This window comes from Falco peregrinus, chromosome 6 (assembly GCF_023634155.1).
Source record: "Falco peregrinus isolate bFalPer1 chromosome 6, bFalPer1.pri, whole genome shotgun sequence".
Lineage (NCBI taxonomy): Eukaryota > Metazoa > Chordata > Aves > Falconiformes > Falconidae > Falco > Falco peregrinus.
Genome location: NC_073726.1, coordinates 64345168 through 64366720, shown reverse-complemented (window position 1 = coordinate 64366720; position 21553 = coordinate 64345168). Strand labels below are relative to the sequence as shown.

The window sequence follows — 21553 nt, the reverse complement described above, 5'->3', positions numbered from 1 at the left end:
CTGAAGATCAAAAATCCTTAGCCTCAAAATACAGTCATAGCAACAGTGCAAAAAACCTATTGAAATAGCTAAAAATAACCAAGTGTATGTCTTGTTTATAAAAGAGTATGAACTACATTCATTATTGTGCTTGCTGACACTCATAGCTCTAACAAGTTGAGAACCCGTGTTTCTACTTTGCTGACTTATCAAATGGCACCATAGCTGGTATTCCAAAACACTGACTACAAATATACCGAATCACTATTGAGATGAAGTTAGATTAGTTCAGATCAAAATAAGCTGTCCTCCAGCGGGCTCAATCTACAGTAAATTGGAGTTCCTCTAGCAACAAAGTAGTCAAATGCTGGCAAGGTGCTCCTTGCTTTAGGGCACCACATCCACGAAACCCTCATGTTTTCTACATTGCAAACATTTGAAAGACCTCATGATTCCTAAAAGTTCTGAATTAATAAATTGAAATATATTTATTTTGATTTATTACATGTATTTTATTGAATACAACATTAAATGTTTTGAAAATGGGGTCTAGACAAATTTGAACGTCATCTTCAAAATTTCTTTATCAAACTAAGAGACACCACCACCACCAAACTCAGGCTAAGGTCTCCCAGGCAAGCGTTACGCACTGTTGGCAACATTCATTTGATAAGCTATGGCTGCAGTCAGGTGGGTCACTGAAGGCAAGGATGTATGCATAGCTTGTTCAGCTGCACCATCCCTGTTTACTGGGGATGTGCACCAAAGAAACAGCATTTTTCAAGAGCTCCAAAGAGGAGAATCTGAGAATAAAGTGTGTATCATGATGGACTTAGTCACCATTGATGAGTAACTCTGCCTTCCTACACTAAGGGTCTGCTCGAGGATTTGAGGTTTGGTAGCATTTGGGACATTTGGTGGATCTGAAGGGAGGAAGAGTAATTTTGTGTTTGAAGTCTGGAGGCCTGTGCTGGAATTTGCAGGAATGAAATTACTGCACAGTTGGCATTCTTGTTTAAAATTGCCAGCAGGAATAAACAAACAATTCCCGGTGCTTCAGAAAACAAAGTTATAGAAATAACTCACCCCTAGGCCTGGATATGCCACTGTACTAACAGAGGCTAAATCTGCCTGGCTGTAACAGCCAACATCTACATTACTTCGCTGCAAATCCTCAGAGTAGCCAGGAAAAGAAGGGGAAATCCAAACACTGCCTCTCCCCAAAGGCACTGCCTGACTTGTTCACTCATTCTACTTTCCATGGCTTTCTCATTAACACGTGCGCCATCACAGAGCTCCACCGGCACTGGCCAGGAATCAGCCCCACTGGCCAGCCACTATAAGCATGCTGATAACCAGGGAAAGCTCCTGCTATGAGCACTAAAGAAATTATCTTCAAATTTCTTAAGTACCATCAGAAAAGGAAAATAAGGAGAACGGTGTACATGCATGTTTGTTTAATAGCAATGTTTTTCCCCTATAACCAGTCTGTGTTTCAGGATACACCGGCCTGGGTAGAAATTCTGTTATCATTTAACTGGCCTGTAGCTCCACTGCACAATCCAGAAGATGGATTCTCAGCAAGGGGCAACAGGCATATTCACTACAAATATCACTCCAGAACATGTGGACAAAACTAATAACAGTATGACCAGATGCGCATACATCACAGAAAAAAACCCCAAACCACCACAATACTGGAAATATTACCCAAGAGACTAGAAGTTAAATACACTGTAGGGCAAAGGTGCAAAAGAGATGACACAGAACAGAGAGAAACATCTTTCAAGCAATCAAGGCAGGAGTAACATTAAATTTGAATTCACTGAGAGATAAGAGACCATGGTCTGCAACCTGAGAAGCTCTGCAGCCTTGCAAGGAACAAAAGAAAAGCTAGCATCTATGGACAGGGATTCTCAAGGCTTTTGGTGCTGGCTTAATTAAACACAGCTACCACTGTACAGGTACAATCTATATGAGACCAAATGAAAGCAGATATGTTTAAAGGAAATGAGTCAACAACATCATACATTTTTTTAATTGATTATGGGAGCAGAGGATTCAAAAAAGCTGAAAAATGAAATCAGAAAGTTTCAAAAAATTAGTATGTTTAAACTACTTCTAGTCATAGGGAAAGTACCCTGTACAATCATCTTACACAGATTTAAAGGTGCTGTGGAGAACAACTTCTGTTGACAATCACTCTCCTTACAGTATCTTCATTGACATACTGCTACACAGCTGCACAATTAACAGCAGCTACCATTAGGCCTGATTTTCCACTAGACATTTAACTGTATAGCAAGCATCACCGTCATATGTTATGCACATATATAGCTCACAAAAATAATCTTGAAAATTAAAAATCTGCATTGGAAAGCACAGTAAGATATGAGAAATGGGGAATTAATGGACTAAGTTAACAGTAACACCCACCAGAGAGAAAGGCAAGCACTGTTCTCTCATGATCTTGCTTATATTCGTGAATCATTTGTGTCATCAACAATCCATTAGCGTACAAGGGTAAATGCTGAGTTTAGAAACTTGGCTTATTTATAAGACTGAGGTAATCTGAAAAATCTAACCAAACATAAGTTGTCAAGCCTAAGTGTCAAGCAAATTCTGCTAAGCAGCCAGTTCCTATTAATCTAAGTTTAGCATGCCCATGGACTGGTAAAAAGGACTTGCAATGCAAGTTGCAGACAAGAAGCAAGAGATATACTTAAAAGGTAATACCTTAAAAGATAACAGACTACTCAAAAAAGCACTGCTGCTAATAGATAGCCCAGACGGACTATACAGGGAAATACAAACCTATGTTACCAGGCTTTCTAAATCTCAGAGCCAGTTAGGCACAACACAAAGCCCAAGGTAGTGAACCTCGCTGAGAAGCAACAAAGGGCTGCGTAGACATAATGACCGAGACACCCCTTGGTTGCACCTTAAAGCAATACTGAAGTGACTTTAAAAAAAAAAAAAAATACCTAAACTAAGACCAATGGACTAATGAAGGCAGGTGTATCGGGTCTGGCTGAGCCCCATAGCAGCCCTCAAAGTTCTGTGCTTGTATTGGTAGCTAGAGCTGGTGGTAACACACCAGGGACTTGACTACTTCTGAGCAGTGCTCACACAGCATCAAGACTGTCTCTCCAAACCCACCCACCCACCCACCGCCACAGCAGACAGGCTGGGCAAGATCTTGGGAGGGGACACAGCCAGGACAGCTGACCCAAAGTGACCAACAGTATATTCCATACAATTTGACATCTGCTCAGATATAAAACCTATGAAAAAAGAGGAGAAAGGGGAGGCATTTGTTATTTTTAACATTTTTCTTCTGGAGCAACTGCTGCGTACTGAAGCCCTGCTTCCTGGGAAGTGGCAGAACATCACCTGCTAATGGTTAAGTAGAGAATAACATCTTTTGTTTTCCTTCACTTCCACATGTGCAACTTTTGGTATTGCTTCATTGAACTGCCTTTATACTGACCCACAAGGGGTTTTTCCCCCCCATCTTATTTTCCCCCCTCCTTGTTCTGTGGATAGAGTAGCTTGGTGGGCACCTGGCGTCCAGCCAAGTCAACCCACCACACCAGGTTAAGTACAACCAACCCAGCAACAAGGTGCTGTAATACTGATATGCACTATGTGAGCAGAGATGGGCACACACTGCTCTGCAGAATTCATGATACAAGTTAGGCACTTGAAACTGCATTATCACTTACACACAAAGTTACTTTAAAATTGTAGAGAAGAAAAAATACTAAAGTATTTTGCAGTCTTGGCAAACAGTAAGTACTCACGTTCAGCAATTTGCTGCACAGGAAAGCCCAGATAGAAGCTGAATTCCACCACGGACAAGTTTCTTAGCTGCTCACTGACTTCGGACCCGTTTAGAAAACCGTACCTATCTCGGACAGCAAAAACAATACTCACAGGGCCTTGCCGAAATGCTACCCCAGGCCTGCTCAGAGTTATATTCAGTATCTGAAAAGACAATATTGAAGCAGAGTCAGCAAAATCAAACCATTGGCATTTCTATTCCTTCCCTGACAGATTTTTTTTTTTTTTCCCCATAATATGAAGGGGGGTCAATTCACATCAAAACAGGAAAACCTGTTCCAAATTGATTCAACCTGCTGAGTCTCAGAAGCAGCAAAGTTAAATGTGAATTCCTCTTCCAAGAGTTATCTTTTAAGGTCAACCATAATCCAGAAAGATCTGAAAGTTACAGTCCAGAAAACAATGGGAAAAAAACCAACTACCTAGAGAGGCAGTCAGCAAAATAAACTATGGATAAAGAAATCTTAGATGAATACTAAACTGCGTGCATCAGACAAGAAGAGACCATGGTAAAGAAAGATCCTGAAAATGGATGTTCTCTTGGTCAAAACCTTCTGCACCATGCACGCCCAGACCCTACCACTGGTTAGAAGCCTTATTTTGGCACAATGTACAAAGCAACTGTGTTCATGTAGACAAACCTCTTCTAGACACTAAGGAAGCATTTTAAAACAAAAGTTTGCTAAGCTGATAGTCCAAGACATTGTTTTGCATGTTCTGTCTTCAGTTTAGCCAGTCACGTTGTGTCATTCAGTTGTACAATTCTGAGCATTTTACCGAATGCACTATACACTACTTCAGGCACTATAACGTTTATGCCATTTTTCATGCTATGGTTTTATTTTAGGGTACTACTGATGGGCATTTATGGTGCCAGTTAAATAACAATTTTTTTACAAATTTTGGTACTATAAGAAAGCTAGATTAAATTTAAGAATTCAAACAGAAGAGGGAGTTGGTCTCATTAAGCTGAATGACTGACCTTCCATGGAGTTTAAGGCTCTGCTATGTTATTCAGTACCCAGCACACAGGCAATACATTTCATATGTGACGTTCCAGTAGCAACTGCCACAGACATCATATCCTGCTGTAAGAATTTCTAGACCTCAGAAGCCACTAGCATGTTTGCTCACGTAACAGCAGTGTTAAATTCCTCTGTTCCCTAACAGGATCCCCTAATGATGGCAATGAGAGCTAAAAGTTGTCTTCCAAAAAAACCATTCTAACCACACCCTACTCTGTAATAGTAAAATCTCATGCAAATGACTCTGATGCAGGTTGGGGCAGCCTTTTATGTGAAAAACTAAGTCCTGTTTTAATCAATGATGCTTTTGGATATGAATCACCATCTTGAGTAATTTTTTTCAAAAACTTGGGATCAGAGGGCTATGTGGTACCTTATCATTTTGTAGGGAAAAAAACCCTGACTTCATGACAAAGCCTCATAGTTCTAAATTATCCAGATGGCAAGTGGTAGCCAGTGAATATGTAACTCAGTTTACTGGCTGGATGAAACACAGGACAGCCAAAGGTGAGGAGAAAAAGGGACCAACACAAAACATGCTAATCGTCTTACCTGCACAGTGAAGTTGTAGAACTCCTGGCGTTTGCTCACCTCCATGAATGCCATCATTAGCCCCTTCTCAATGCGCCGGCTAAAGTTGCAGAATGCAACATCCACATTTCGAGGCACAAACTGAAGCACTGAAGGCAAAGAGTACACGTTATTCCTACAGACAAGTACTTCCACAAGAGAGAACAAAATGAGCAAAAGAATCCACAGGGCTATCACTTCTTCATGGAATTCAGGACATATTCTGTGAAACACTGGCTAAAAATACAACAGAAATAATTTTGTATTGGTGCAGTAAGTTCTCTACTCAATATATATCCCAGCAGTCATTAGACTAGCAAAAGGTATTAGTGACAAAACACCCACTGTTTTCCACTTGTATACTTGAAGACATCCACTACATACATGCGACTAATTTTACATGACACTGGTCAAAACTAGACACTGATCTGCCACACTGAAATCCTTAGTACCCAATGGATCAATGAAAATCTTAAAGAAAAAAGCAACAAATCTCTTTCTCGTAGCTTGAAATTGAGTTTAGCTTATCTAAAAGACGACATTTTGGGTCCATTAATACACATTATCAGTCTAACAATTGCAAAATACTTAATTAGGAAACAATCTTTTATATCTAGATACATACATCCTAGTCTTTCACAGGAGAGAAAAAAAGCACAGAAAAGAAAGTGAGCACAGAGGAATGCATGTACATCTGTGGATTTCCTGGTATCATCTTACCCAAAGACATGCCGTGATTAGGTTGTAGACTAATAGCAATGTTATACAAGGTTCAAGAACAGAAAATATGTCTACTCTCTATCTATATAACCATGTTAAGCAGAAAAAGACATCACACCTGCACAATTAAAGTGATGTCTTACCACACAGTTATTAACAGAGCCGAAACAACAGAAGAAACATACCTGAACAAAAGTACTATGTTTGACATTTAATAACACTCTGCCTATACACTCAGTTCCTGTCACTACCTCATTACGCAGTCAACCAACCAGGCAGGTGGTTTTGTTATACAAATAGTGCCTGAAGATTTTAAATGATACCATTGACTCTCAAAATCTATTACATGGGTAGATATTTTACTTTAGATTATTAGTAGTCATGGGCTTCACAAACTGCTGCCACGGAAAGCTGAATACTACATGAGCAACCCTCCTGCTCACATTATGTATTAGCAGCCAATTCTCCTACATTATGACAATTCTAAAAAATAGCACTTAACATGGCATAATTTGAAACTTGACTCAAGCATTATAAAGTAGCTGCACTGTATGAGTAAATTCTTCACAGAATTTTTTTTCTCTTCTCATATTCTGAAGCAAGAGAAAGAGCACGCCTATTTTGCAACGTGCCAAAAAAATTTTCCTGAATAAATCATGAAATTATGGGGTTAACCACTTACTATTTACCATCTCTCAACCACAGATCCAGCAAGTATTTCGCTAACAGCCAAGAATGAAGATTCACAGCAGAACTCAGGGTTCTGACTCAACCTTGCACACCTAATCCCAAGTGAAGAAGTGTGAATCGCTATGAAGCTACATGGCCTCTTTGAGTCAGGAAGAACTTACCTGTCTGAACTTGGAATCTGTTATCTGGCACAGCGAAAGAAGGATGCAGTGAGAGGATCATGGGGGCCTCACCACGAAGAAGACTGCTGTTCACAAGCACATTTATGACAGCTACTGCCGTGTAAACAAAAGGACCAGATGTCACCAAGAAAACAAATTTGGGGGAAATTTTATAAACCTACAAAAAAAAAAAAAAAAAAAAAAAAGAGAAATTTCTTCAGCGTGAAATCTGGCAACACTTTAGACCTAGCCTCACACATTTCAAAGCCATATCATCAAGAGGTAGGAAAATGCAGTATTTATTTTTCGAAGACAGAGCAGAAGCACAAACACTCCAACAGAGCTGTGCCTTGCAGCCTCTGCTCCGGTGCATCAGAGACACAACTCCCATGTGCTAGGTGTGCCTACTAGAATCACTTATGTACAACACACCAGTCCCAATACTTCTTGACTTATCACATCCCAGCATAGCAGGCACTACCCCTTGCCTGCATTCCCCTGGAGTACATAAGAGTTCCCATACAAAATTGCTGTTTACTTACTGAACCACTTACATAGCTTCTGCATTTCAGTCATACACTGTACAGTGAATACATTCCTATATCATTCACATATGACATGCAAGGAGCAAAATAAACATAAGCTGTGTTTTATGGATATAGTTTTCACACTAAAGAATGCTTTCTTTCAGAGAAAACTATATACTTATTTCAGCACAGTTATCCTCTTCCAATTTATCTTCTAACTTTGAGTCTTCTTAAAAAACCCGAGGAGCCCTAGTCACCATGTAAAAGAAACGGGATTGTAAGTTAAATATAAACCTAGATGAATGTTTCCATGCAGACACTCTTATCTACCAATTCTCTGTCACCTAAGTAAGAACAAACTGAAGGCTTTTATTTGTTTAAACATATTGCAGCATCTTCTCTCCTTCAGAGAGATTCTCTCAATATCAAGGACACTTGTTTCCCACCTTTCCCCTCCCCACCCCCTTTGGTTTACTCCCTCAGTTTGCTTTATTTACCTAAGGTCCAATACAATGGCCTCACAAATCAATAACCAGAGACCCAAAGATTCTGATAAATGTGCACTCCCTAGACAAAGAGACGCTAGCACCTTTCAGGCTTTGTGCTGGTGATGGGATACGCTAGATAGACTTAACTTCAAGATCAGCCTTACAGAAAAGCACAGCACTACTTAAATGGTGACCCATGCGTTCCTTACTGGTATTCCTGCAACAGTGTAAAGTGATGGCAATTGCTGTTTAGATGAGACAGAAAGCAGCTCTTTCCTGTCCTCTATGAACGTGCATTTCAAATAGATCATCTTCACCAGAAGAAACTACTTCAGTAGCAGAAAGAAATAAAAAAAATAATAATCTATGCTGCTCATTATTCATTTCTTCCTTCGTAGCCCACAAATATATGCAACATCCAGCTTTTATTTTAAATAGATTTAGACCTAGAGAACTCAAATTTAATTGATATGAATAATATGCACAGCTCTTTTCAGCTCCTGTTATCTGAAACGTTATCCTTTTATCTCACGATGAAGTGATCTCTGCAGCTTCGGTTTGTCAAACAGAAACAGCAGTTATAATGGGTAAAACATGCCAGAAGAAAGTTGCCCATTACTTGCAAAGGGGACTACTTAAAAAGGTGAGAAAAAGGGGACTTAGAATCACAAATCCCAGTGACAATTTGCTGGTGATTACTAAAGCAATATATGCTGAGGAAGAGAGGTTTAGTGTAGCCAGCATACACATATGCACTAGCGTCAGGTATTTCAGACAAGAAAGCAATCCCCTGTTAACTCAGCTGTCTCCACCTCTGACCTGCTGCAATGCACCATCAACACAATGAAAGCAGTCTACCCTCAACACCCCCCTGGAATTTTGCATTGACTTTTTTGTCATAACTGCTAATACTGTCCCCTTTGTGCTTCACTGCAGCAGAAAAGTGACAGCAACTACAGAAGAATGGAAATATAAAAAACAACAACCACCTTTTAAGTGTAATTTTGAGGTAGGTAAATTAGAACTACTACAGGTCAAAACAATAGCTATTTCTGCTTGTGTCAAGAGTTAGCACTCTACAACCTAATTCAGATGACAGAAATAATATAGTCATGTCACTATGATGCTGTCTACAAGCTAAATCATAGAGAAGTTTGCAAAGTTATGTTGGATAAATGAGCACAGCTCATGCCTCTTGATTCATGAATGAGAACAGCTCCTCTTGGCACAGTCCCAACCATTCAAAAGCCCAGCCATCCACCCAACCCTCTTGGAGGTTTCACCTCTACTGCCAGGACAGTTAGATGCTAACAGATTAGCTAGCTGAACCACCACATTTTAGAGTGACACTTACTAAAGTAAACAAGCACAAATTTCTTATATAAAACAAGTACAAATTTCTTAACATTTTGGGCCAGAAAGCCAGAGAATCATGTAAAACTCCATGTGCACTTTGGAGCCATTCCCACAGCAAAAGCAGAAACCTTCAGTAAGAACAGAGAACCCTTACACCACCTCGAGAAGCCATCCCTTCTCCAAAGTGCAATGGCTAATCCAACTCTGCTGTTTCCAGGGAAAAACCTCTCATTCAAAAGAGAGTGCTTCTACTACAGAAAGTTTCCAAGCCTCCATTTACTAGAGGCTAGAAGAGAGGGGGAATCATATGCTTACTCTGTGCCTTATGATGTTCCCTAAACATTTGCTATTAATTATTGTCTGCTAAAATATTTGATTAGACACAACTTTGCTACAATCTAATTCATGCTTACACTCTACTGTACTATGCTGTGTAAACACCTGGCAGAAAGCATAAACAACTGATTTCCTTACCACCACCTTATTAAGTATCCCATAAAGAGCTTGCAGAGAGCATTTGACTTCCTGAAGATGGACTACAAAGGCTCACAGGTCTTAAAAATGAAACAAAGCTTCTGCTTCTATGCGCTTTAGGATCCTAAGGCAACAATTCTCTCACCATTTTTATGCACCTGAACAATACCAGCCAGAATTCCAGCAGCCATGAATAGTGATGAAATCAGTGCAAGCCCACAAGGTGGCATCTTTGAAGGGAGCATTTAACTGCCTGACAGTGAACTGATCTTACTTTAAAGGCAGAGGTTTACTAATTTTGGATTACAGAAGCCAATAGGCTAAGGACGGCCCCCAAAACACACATTAAATACAGCAACCAAGTGACTGAGGTATACATTATACTGCATGATAAAACTCCAAGCCCAAATGAAGCTGGCAAGAAGCTTTTTCCTGTTGGCACAAACTTAATGGCACCAGGGGTCCCAGCAGCAGGTCACTGCCAACACTATTTTATTTCACACCCCAGTGCAACAGAGCTAAGTCAAGGGACCACTGTATAATAGATCTTATCCAAGTGTCATAAGGTTTACATTAGCGTAAGTTACCAAAAATTTCTCTTATTCAAACAATAGGGTCTTATTCTTTTGCAGATGCAATACAGTGAGACCAGCTGGAAAGAACTTTAAAATTTTAGGTTATTCTCACTTTGCTGAAAGGACTTTTTCTAGGAAAAAAATGACAAAAGCTTTTTTCATTAGGCAGGATTCAAGCCTGCCTCTTTTTTTTTTTTTTTTCCACTTCAACAATTCAGAATATTGGATATAATAAAGACACAGAGACCAAAAATTCAACTGAAAAAGTTGGAGGGTGGGGCGGGGGGAGTTTTTATCAGTGTTAAACTTGTTTTGCATTTCAGCAGCAGTTATATCCATTGTTGCCATGGATTTTATTTTTAAAGCATGCATTACTACAAAGTTAAATTTAACAAGACTGTCTCCTGATTTACTGTGCATTACATCACAGCAAGGGAACAACATCTGTGATCTGTAATAGGAGACACAGTAAAAAAGTAGCTTAGAGAAGTGTACAACTTTACCATAACTTGCAAATGTACACAAGGTTCCAGAGTACTCTTGACTAACAAAAGTTAAGTCTGATTAATTAAGTTTAGCAATACACAAAAACTGTTTAAAATTTTGCATTACATCACCACTCAACATATTGATACTATAGACAGCTCTTTTTTTAAAAAAATAACAGTTTTGTTAGTACTCTACTGCTAGAAGTGAAGACATTTGCTAGTGATTATTTTTAATGGAAAACCAATACCCAAGGCATCACAAAGAACACATATGATAGCAGCATTCTAGCACAAAATAAGCATAACTGATTCCACAGAGATGTTCTCTCCTTTTGATAAAAAAGAATTTGCAATGAATGAAGCCAGACTAACTGCATTATTTATAAAAACAGTTGCTTCTGAGAAGCCTTAGGGCCAAAACATCCTATTGAGAGCTTTACAAGGCAATAGTGGGCATGAAAGAAAGGAATTTAAAGGGCAATAATATAAAGAAGCAAGATATCAAATGTTTGTTTCAATCAACCTTCAGATATTTACCAACAGATTTTATCTTACTGCTATTACTGTAAGAAAGGGTAAGCGCTCCCATATTATTGAGGCATATAAGGTCATTAAAAATTAGTGTAGTTCATCATGAACTTTTGACTTCTACTTGACCACACCCGTTTGCAAAATCTGAAGGTATAATTCACAAGCCACAAGAAAAATCTCTTATTTACAAAAAACCCTAACATGCTTATGGGCAGGTATTGTTAAAGGACTTAAACTACATGTATTGCCACACACAGCGGCAGCTCACTGTGGCTGAAGTTTGGCAGAAATTTGTAACGCTCCTATCTTGACTGAGTAGTAGAGAGGTTTATTCTCAAACATCAGACAGGAGTTGTTTAATTATTGAGTGCAGTGATTATGGCAAGAGCTGTCAAAACACTTTCTCCACACAGATCAGCAACCAGAAGTTAAAGGCACCAAGGGATTCTGTGCATGGAGAAACTCAAGTTATGTTCAACAAACTGCTACTTGACTTCGTAACGAAAATGAGATCATAGACTCAAAATGTGGTGCTGAGCTATCAGAACTGGACGAATGCAGACATGAAAAATTGCAAGTGCAGCTGAACCTGCACCTACACCATTAATTCCACTAAAACATTTAATTTTGTCCCCAGTGTTTAAGTATCTGATTATACAGCAAAGGTACCTCCAAACTACCTCTGCAGTCTTTTCCTCTCAGATAGAGGGTTTGAGACAAGAGGGGGGAACAAAGCCTTTAAACGTCATCTGAACCAAACACTCACTTTGAGGTTAGGAAAGAACACTGAAATATTTTTCAAAGATGATCCCTTGAACATCAAAGCACAAGAAGCTTTCAAAAAAACCCAAAAAACCAACACCCCAACCCCAGAGCACAGCAATTCCTAGCCCTGTGAGTGGAGGACGGACAGGAGTCACACCTACTTGAAGGCTTAAAAATAACATCTTACCATTGCATACCTGATTTTTCCCCCCTTTTCCATCTGCCAAAACCTGCATATGGGATTTCACCACCTCCCCCTGCAAGTGTTGATGGCCTCACTTAAAACACAAAATAGCACAAGACCATGCAGAAGGTTTTGCTGTATTTAAGGTGCTAAGTATATATAATCAGATAGCAAAAGAAACACAACTCTTTAGCAGGTATTTTGGAGGGTAAAAGCTTTCCAATTCACCAGCCAAAGGAGGTGAGCAGTAGAGGCTGGGCACTGCTTGCTCACCTCTGGTAAAATCAAGAAAGGTCTGTCCTAAAAAATGATGACATTCCAGAAGTAAAAAAAGCTGATTTTATATTTACATTAAAAAAAACCAAAACATGACTAACATTGAAGTCAGAATAAACCTCTCTCTGATAATAGTGCCACATGGGTCGTTTTTAACTCACTTTTAGCTTGGGAACTAAACCCACTATCATATTATATTGATCAAAAAGTACTTGTACACACTTCATACCACTTACCTCCAGCTCTACTGATCGCCTGAACTGAACTCTGAGCACTTCTCTGATGGATTCACTGACATTTTGTAGAACAGCTCTTCGGGCCAACACTGGAAATTAATGTCCGTGAGTAAATACATTTTAGCTTCATCTGTTGGGCTTTGGTTCAAAGCTGCATTTTCAATTGTGCAATGCATGAAAAAGCAGGCAATGAGATCAACTGCATCAAACGGGTAAGACAATGGACAAGGAAACAGGTAGAGGTGCGAATGTATCCTAAAAAGTGACAGTACATACAGTTTAAGGATCTCCAGGCTTAGTTTCTCTTTTGTTTTGTTTTTCCATATCTAGTATCTTTAGCATTCTAATAAAAGAATCTTCTGAAGAGCCACTGAGGCATTCAAATAGGATCTGAAAGTCACAGCACATTCAGTCTGACCTGTGCACAATGAGCCTGCTATCATAACGCATTTAAAGTTTTGTAGGCAATGCATGGAATGCAGATGAGGTCAGAGAAAAGCCACAGAAAATATGCATCTACTTTTCTCTTAAATAAAAAGTAAACAAACGTGACATTAATTACTGAAAGCGATATATCGACCAAATAAGAAACTGTTTAAAACTACACACCCGTATGCATATCACGTCTGTTACAGTCACACTTGAGACTGTGACTATGGTCAAGGAAACAACCAAAAAGCATCATGTTGTCATCCTGCATTCACTTTCCTTCAGTAACGTGCCTACAAAACTACTCAAATTACAGGTTAAAAAAAAAAATAAATCTTCCTTATCACCAGCATAGCCAGCTCCCCTTCATATCTGGAGGATGAAATTATGCTCATTCTGCTTTACATATTACAGGTAAATCTTAATGGCAAAATGTGTTGTTTACCACAGAGCATGCAGCACTTCCACAGCCTCCCTGGATTAGTTTGCTGGTATTGTTTTGTTAACAAGCTAGGAAGAGGTAGGAAAGCCCCAAAAAAGCAAACAGATGCAGAGACAATTAATTTTGAAACACACTAAAAATCACTTTTTCTGGTTACAAACACACCAAATCCAATTGGAGTAAGTATGGAACAAGGGAAAACGTAAACATAAGCTAGTATGGTAGAATTATAAAAATGTTAACAAAACCCAAACATTTTTTAAACCAACTCTCCTCTTTCACATTACAACATTACCTCACATGCAGGTATTTTACAAACAGCAGCAACAACTGAAAGGAGAAACTTACTCAGTCAGAACATTTAATAGGTTGGCAGAACAGTACCATGACAGTAATGTGCATTTACAACCCATGAAATGACAAAGCAGTCTCTAACTCAGCATACTTGTATATACGCATCAGCAATTTTAGAAGACAATTTCATTCTCTGTGCAGCGCAACATACGTAACTCACTACTGCAACCAACTTTGTTCAAGTGAATTGTATTATTTATAAGAATAAATGAAAAAATCAATGCTTTTTACGGCTGTTTTGCCTAAATTTACACCGTGTTTCTTTGAGAGATTCACTAAGTTAATTCAACGTCTGTGATTTAGCTAGGGGTCATATTACAGTAGCTTCTGAAAAACAAAATAAAAACGTTAGGAATATCTTACCTGCAGTGACTAAGTAAGCATCGGGAACAGTGATGTCGCAGACGTAGGGTTGCCTGGTAGTAGTCATGGCAGAGGTTATGACCATAGGTGCAGATGGAGTAGCAGTCACCAGAGGGGTGGAGGAAAGTGTCCCCAGGCTGCCTGCAGCAGTCGTGCCACGGCTGCCCACAGCACTGGTGGCAGTGGTTGTGGGGACAGTGGTGGAAGCAGTTGATGCGTCATTACCAGCAGTTACACTGCTTCCTGCTGGAACTTCATATCCAGTGGGAGGGCTGGAAGTTGGAGGAAACTGCGTGGGAACAAACGATGCGGTCACGGACAGAGATGCTGTGGGAAAGGGCATCATGCTGATGGTGTCGGCACGTGACACCAGGTTGTCAGTGTCTGAGGGAGGAAGGGCTGTGTGGGCACTGCCCTCGCTGAGAGATGTTAAAAGCAGACTGGGATTAACTGTAGCACCAATATCCTCATCAGAAGCCAGAGCAGTTGAGAGCAGAGATGAAGACACATTTAAGACAGGAGTTGCCGGAAAGATAGTAAACAAAGAGATCAGATTTGTTTCATTGAGCAAGATGCTGCTGGTAACGGACTGGATGTCAGAAGCAGGCAGCACCAGGGTAGGAACCACAGAGTAAGAGGTGGAGAGTGAAGGCTCCAACTGAGAGGTAGCTCCTGTAACAGCTGAGGTAAACACAACTTCAGAGCCCACTGGCAATACTGAGGGTGTTTCCAGGAACACAGATGACTCAGAGCGAAGATGTGATGACAGTGTTATTTCAGGAACATGTGCACCTGGAACAGAGGATGCATTTGAATACAAGTATGATGTTTGGTCGAGAGGGAACTGAGAAACCTCGCCATCAGTGGCAGAGCTGACAGTGGTAGCTAAGTCCCAGCTGGAAACACTCTCAGAAAGTACTGATGTCCCAGTCAACAAGGTCTGAGGTAAGAGAAGTGATAAATCACTTTGCATGACAGAGTAAGAATTTAGTGCAGCCGATGATAGAGACAAGTAGCTAGGTTCAATAAGAAATGGTGTTGATAAAAGACTGGATGAAAAATCTGAAATATTTAAAGAGGGTTCCTCCCTTGTAGACGTCCTATCAAGCAAAACCACAGATTCTGATGGCATCAATTCTGGCAACTCCAGCAAGGTTGTACGACTGACTGCAAACGATGCTACCGGCTCACTCGGGATGAAGGTAGAGTCAAACAGAACAGTAGTGGCACCAGTCAGTCCTATGTGAGTGCTTGGTGTCATCAAAACTGTTTCCAGAACAGGGAGGGAAAACTGGGCAGAGATATCCAGTGATGGTCCTCCAGGGAGCTGATGGTAGGAAGGAGAAATTGTTACAGGTGTTCTAGTGTTAAGGACAGTGTCCATAGTGCTTAATAAAAACATGCTTGAATCGGGCATTTCTGTGTATCTTGAAGAAAATGAAACAACTGGTCGTGATGGAAAAGTAGTATCAAAAATCTCAGGTGCAGACTCCTCTAATTCATACCTGTCAGTAATTATAGTTGTAAATGGAGTTATGCCTTGTACTTCAGAAGCTTTGATGGACAAAGTTTCAACATCATCACCTGAGCCCATATCATGTTCTGGGGAAAAGCCTGCTTCTGGCAGAAGTGAAACTGAGTCACAATACAGACAAGAACTGTATGATCTCGTGAAAGGCACTGGACTCATGAGCTCACTGACAAGCTCTGATTGACTTGGTATTTCTGAACTGGCAGGCAAATTTGGTGCTGTACTGGAGAATTCACGTGTAAACAGGCTGGTATTAAGAACCATATTAGAGTCCAAGGAAATGGTAGCTGAGGGAAGCGGGAAAGAAGCAAGCGGAAGACTAATGGGAAACAAAGCAGGCTCCATACTGGGTGGTGAAGCTGGTGTGGCCCAAGGAACGCTTGGAGTGGGGTAGGTCCTTAGACTGAGAGTTTCTGCTGCCCTGCTACTCACATCGGTGTAAACATCACCATGCAGGCCTGCACTTTGTGCTGTGGCATCTGGGGTCACAGGGCTAGTCTTATCCAGCAGCTTGAGATGAAGAGGCGAGCCTTCTGAAGCAGCCCTGAAAGGCAGAGCTGTTAAACTTGCATTTATGTTTTCCCACACTGCAACTCCTGTCTCTGAAGGAATGGAAGTGAAATAAATAGCTGTATTTGGAGGGTACAACGGCAAGTCTCTGCTTGCTGTTAGCATTTCACTATCTGGTACAAAAAGCTTCAAGTCTGTAAGAGTATTACGCTGTTCAGGGATAGCGCTCAATGGAGTCTTTTGCTGTGCTGTTTTTGAGATACCATAAGGTGAAAAAAGGACAGAAAACGAAGGTGTTAGCAACACAGTTTCTAACATTTCTCTTGGTGGCTCTACTGTATTAACTGAGTGATGATCTGTTAAAACTATGAAAGACTTAAGTGGAGGAGTCCACTGTGCCTTTGGAAATGAGCTAATAAATTCATCGTCGCTTAAGAACGCTTCATTGCTTGTTACAGGGACATCTACCAATGGTGTATTTTTCCCTTCTGAAATCCTGATCATTTCTTCTTGGTTAAATAAAGTCACATCAAAGGGAGTGGTAACTGATGATAAAACCGTTTGAAGGAAATTACTTTCTTGGGACGCCAAAGTACTTTTTGCTAAGGCCATTTGTGTCCTGCTGCCTGATATGCTTTGGTGCACCTTTGAGTCCATTGAGAAAAAGGAAAAATTTTGCTGCTCCAAGGATCTCTCATCTAAATAAAGCGGGAGAGAGAGAAAAACAAAACACAAAACCCACCAGATTAGCACAAGCAGTAAGACTGCAGTGAGTGAATGTTACACACAGTATGTCTGCAGACAACTGCCCAGAATTCAAGGGCTAAGACAAAACCTCTCAGTATGTGAAACACCTCCCATGAGCGAGTCAGCACAAATAGTAAGATTCCCTGTGAAACACCATTCCCTGGAAGCAAGCAGGACAATAGTAACTCCTCTCTCTCTGCACCTACTTGCCTCTCTACAGGAGCACTCCTGCAAATCCCATGGAAGGACAGAAAGTGGCTCCCTCTTACTTATACAAGGCGACAGTGCATTGCAGCTAATGGTCTCACAAAGGAAACAAACCAAAAAGGGTAACAACAATGCAAGGAAAACTTTTGCATAACTAAAGGAAAGCAGAAGACCTGAAGTATCACTTCATTTCCTCCAGTTTTATTATTTCTTAATATTAGGCTCACTAGCATATCTGTTCTGCTTCAAGGACCAGATCCTCCCTCTCATACCACAAATAAGTGACACATGAGAAATGAAGATGTGTTCCCTTTACGTAACACTAACATGGACCTGATATCAGCTACAAGAATTCACTAGTAACATGTCCACTAGCTACATCATCAGCCATTCATTTAATTTCTGGCCTTTTAGCACTCAGTGACAAATTGCTTCATTACACAATTGCCATCTTTATTCACAACCTGCTGCAGGAGTACTCTGTTTATAGACCACATGTACTACAATTTTCACTGCCAAGTTTACAGAATTCAAGTAGTAATAGCTGGGTTCAAACACAAAGGAGAAAAAGCTAAGAATTCACCAGGTATTTTAAAAAAATACTTGCAAAAATCGTATATATCATTTGCAGAACTTTACTATAATTCCTCCTCTCTGGCAAAAGTGTTCTCGAGGTTACAGAGAAGATCTGTATATAACCTTTTTTCCAGCCATGGATGCGTTTTGCAGAGAAAAGGTTGATTATTGCTTGAGTACTTTTCTGAAATGTCAAGACTGGATTAATAGCCTTCAGAGCTGAATATTAAAGGAAATCACAGAAAATTGCTGCAGGATATTTTTCAAGGATACGCACAAAGGCTTCATCCTTAAATTATCTATCCCACTTGATCACCCTGGTTTCATATGGGAGTGTCCACACAGTGCTGCTGGAACCTAATAGCAACGAACATTAAAAAGACCGGGGAGGGGGGAGAGAATCCCATCCAGTTAAACCACCAGGGATCAGTTTAAAAGAAAAATGAACATTCACAGTATAAAGTGCCAGACAGTGCTACAGTACACTGCTCTACTGTAACTACATTTGTAACACTTTAGAGGATACCTTGAACTTAGTAATCCATGGTGGATCTGGCAGGAATAGCTCGCCTATCTGTATGCACCATTGTCAGTCTAACAACATTTTCCAAATGTGATAAACTGTTGCATTCATCCCCTCCTCCCTTCCCTGTTTGCTGAATTACTTGACACTTTTCAAGCACTGACATACCAACTTGATAAATTTTGAAGCTGCTGATCCGAAAAGTACAGGAATTAATGCAGAGAGCTAATACCACTGTACCACTGATCACACCTGATCAAATATGAGCACTGTGATTATATACTTTATTTTACAGACCCCATGCACAATGTTTTGCAGCACTGCAGATACTCCCCATGCACAATGTTTTGCAGCACTGCAGATACTATTCTCTGAAGTAGTCCCAATCCATTTTTCCCTCCCGAAACTCACTGTAGGCATTGCCAGCTTTATGATGCTTAGTTGTGGTGTGATGATAAAATATACTGCCTTACAATGCCCTCAAGGCAAAAAAAAAAAAAAAAAAAAAAAAAAAAAGGAAACAACAGGTACACCCTTGTAAAAGCTATGTAAGACAAATACACAAGCCCATCCTTGACTTCTTCCATGGAGGTCAGCTGTTTGAACACAGCACAGTGTGGCCACCACAGAACAACAGCTTTCACTACCAGTTAACATGGGCAACAGACAAAGCAGTTCCTAGCAAGCACAGAATCAAAACACAGACCCTGATCCAGCCCCGTTTGATTACCAAAAGCTGTTGAACATTTCTCCTCACTAAAAGTCTCCCTAGCCTCGCTTCTTCCTCTGACTTAGGATTCCAGCCTTTATTTTTCTCTTTGTGACATCTTGAGTAAGCAAGGAGTTACTAAAGGAAAAGACTTAAAAGGCTATGAAACAAACGCCACCACAATGGATCACTTCTCTCCCTATATGCATGCACAATTCCTTTTAGCCAGCCCTGTAAAATCCAGTCCACCTTGGTCACACTTTGGACACCTAGCACTTGCTTACAGTGAATTCCACATTGCAGGCAAACGTACAAGTTCTTCATCACACGGCTTCCTATTGTAAATCCCTGCAGCAGCCATGCAAGACAGCTGTGGTAGCTTCAACACCGTATGCATGGTAAACTTGCAGTTGCTACACATGACAGTTAATATGACCGGCAAAGATGAATACATAATAATTAGCAGCTGCACTCTTCATCACACACCTCCACAAATCTTTGACCCGAAGCTAGAGGTGATTCCATAAACAAAACAGTTTCACTGCCCATGCAGTGCATCATCATCTTCCTTCACCCACTGAGAGCTCCCTTTACCTTTGTTCAGTTTGATAGGGAAGCTCTCATAAGGCAAGAGTCTGCTGGAAGTGACTACAGGTCACAAAGATGTCCTGAAGAGTTACTTGCACCACCATAACCTGTCCCATAGACATGCGTAAGAGGCAAGGCCGATCTTGGTTTTAAATTCATTCTGACTTTAGAATTATTTTTTTTCTTGACAGTCTGCTAGTATTCTTTCCTTGAAAGACACAAAGTAACAGTAAATAGTTTTATCATACACCTGTGCATCTTTAATACAAAGACTCTTGCCACTGATGCCAGGAAGGAAAGAACACAATTTCTGAAAAAGATGTTTCATTTTTTTAAGGAAAACATACTATGTCTCAAAAAAGTTACAAGCTATAAGATGAGGTAAGAGCATTGTTACTTGAGGTAAGTGGAGTGGGAAAAATTCACTTGTGCACGTAGGATTTTGAAACAACTCATCAGCAAGTTTGCAAGCCAATGTTCCGGGCTATTTGCTTTGCTTGGCATTTTAGAAGCAGGGAACATTAGTGACATGCCATTAATAATACAAATTATTGTTTTCTGTCATCTCCAGCAGAACAGTGTACTACTTGAATACTGCTTGTCAGAACTGTGCGCGCCTCTCATGACAAGCAGATGGGACGCGTGGCAGATGTGGCTGGGAGCAGCCAGACAGCCCACAAAGAGGAAGGAAAAGCAAAGGAAAAAGGGAAGGAGGTGAAGGCACACCATGGCATGACAATCACGCCCTCATGGGCGCAGAGGAGCCAATCTGGCTGTATTGTGGGACAAAGAAAGTAGACAGATTGCACATGTTCTAGTGTTTCTCAATGCCACGAGTGCACAAAGCTGTTGATGAATATCAATGCTGACTTGTTTGTTTGCACAGCTGTTATTGCTGGGTGACTGTTTCACTGTCCAGCAACTGTACTGCTGCTGAGATAGGCAATGGTGACGGGATGACAATCAGACAAGCCAAACTCAGCCAAGCTGATAACATTACGAAAAAGAATAGGTAGCTTAGGAAGCAAAGCTGTGATCCCAAGCTATAGCAAAAGGGGAGGAAAGGAGAGCACTTGTGGCAGGGGCTACAGGAGGCACAGATGGCACCAGTACAATGCCTCAGCTTAGACAACAACGTTCAGACACAGGAGGAGTGACAGCATAGGAAATGTGCTGATGGGCTTGGGGTGACGAACCCTCTGCTGCTTTTGCTGCCCTCCAAAACTGGAGAGGGCCAGAACAAAATTCACAAGTAACAAAACTTGCCACTGAACTCAACGACCCCTTCAACTGCCAAATCTGTATTTACAGAAGCACTGCCATTTACCTTTAATGCTGGTGCAGACTTGTATGAATTTGGGAAGGACTATAACAGCAGCACAGCACTTTCCCATGACTACAGCAAATATAGACTACTTTGGCGACAAAAATATACCATGTCAGCTTGCCAGAAAACTATGTGAGTTCGTAAAGCAGGAACTAGACTAGTCATTTTTCCAGAAAGCAATTACAGGGACATAGCTTTCATCCTTCCTGTAGTTGCAGTGCTGAAAACTAATGTCTGTACTGTATCTTTTAATAAAGTAAAAAAGGATTATTTTATATATTTTTTCAATAACATATGCATATATTCATATGCTTCCATATTTAAATGTTTCATTTATTTATAATCTACTTTCATATATT

General features: G+C 40.4%; 1 protein-coding gene across 4 annotated transcripts in view; it reads right to left on the bottom strand.

The window, feature by feature from the left end:
• The window catches only part of KIAA1549 (KIAA1549 ortholog), a 154262-nt gene that overhangs the window by 64611 nt on the left and 68098 nt on the right, over positions 1 to 21553 (bottom strand). For all 4 annotated transcript variants that reach the window (XR_008747813.1, XM_055808427.1, XM_055808429.1 and 1 more), the window contains exons 2-6: positions 14477 to 17215; positions 12889 to 12977; positions 6989 to 7166; positions 5400 to 5527; positions 3783 to 3966 (exon numbers count right to left, since the gene is read on the bottom strand). Coding sequence is in view for 3 of the 4 variants with exons in the window: in XM_055808427.1 (XP_055664402.1) it covers positions 3783 to 3966; positions 5400 to 5527; positions 6989 to 7166; positions 12889 to 12977; positions 14477 to 17215 (3318 nt within the window). In the remaining variant the exon portion in view is untranslated. The remainder of the gene's footprint in view (positions 1 to 3782; positions 3967 to 5399; positions 5528 to 6988; positions 7167 to 12888; positions 12978 to 14476; positions 17216 to 21553) is intronic.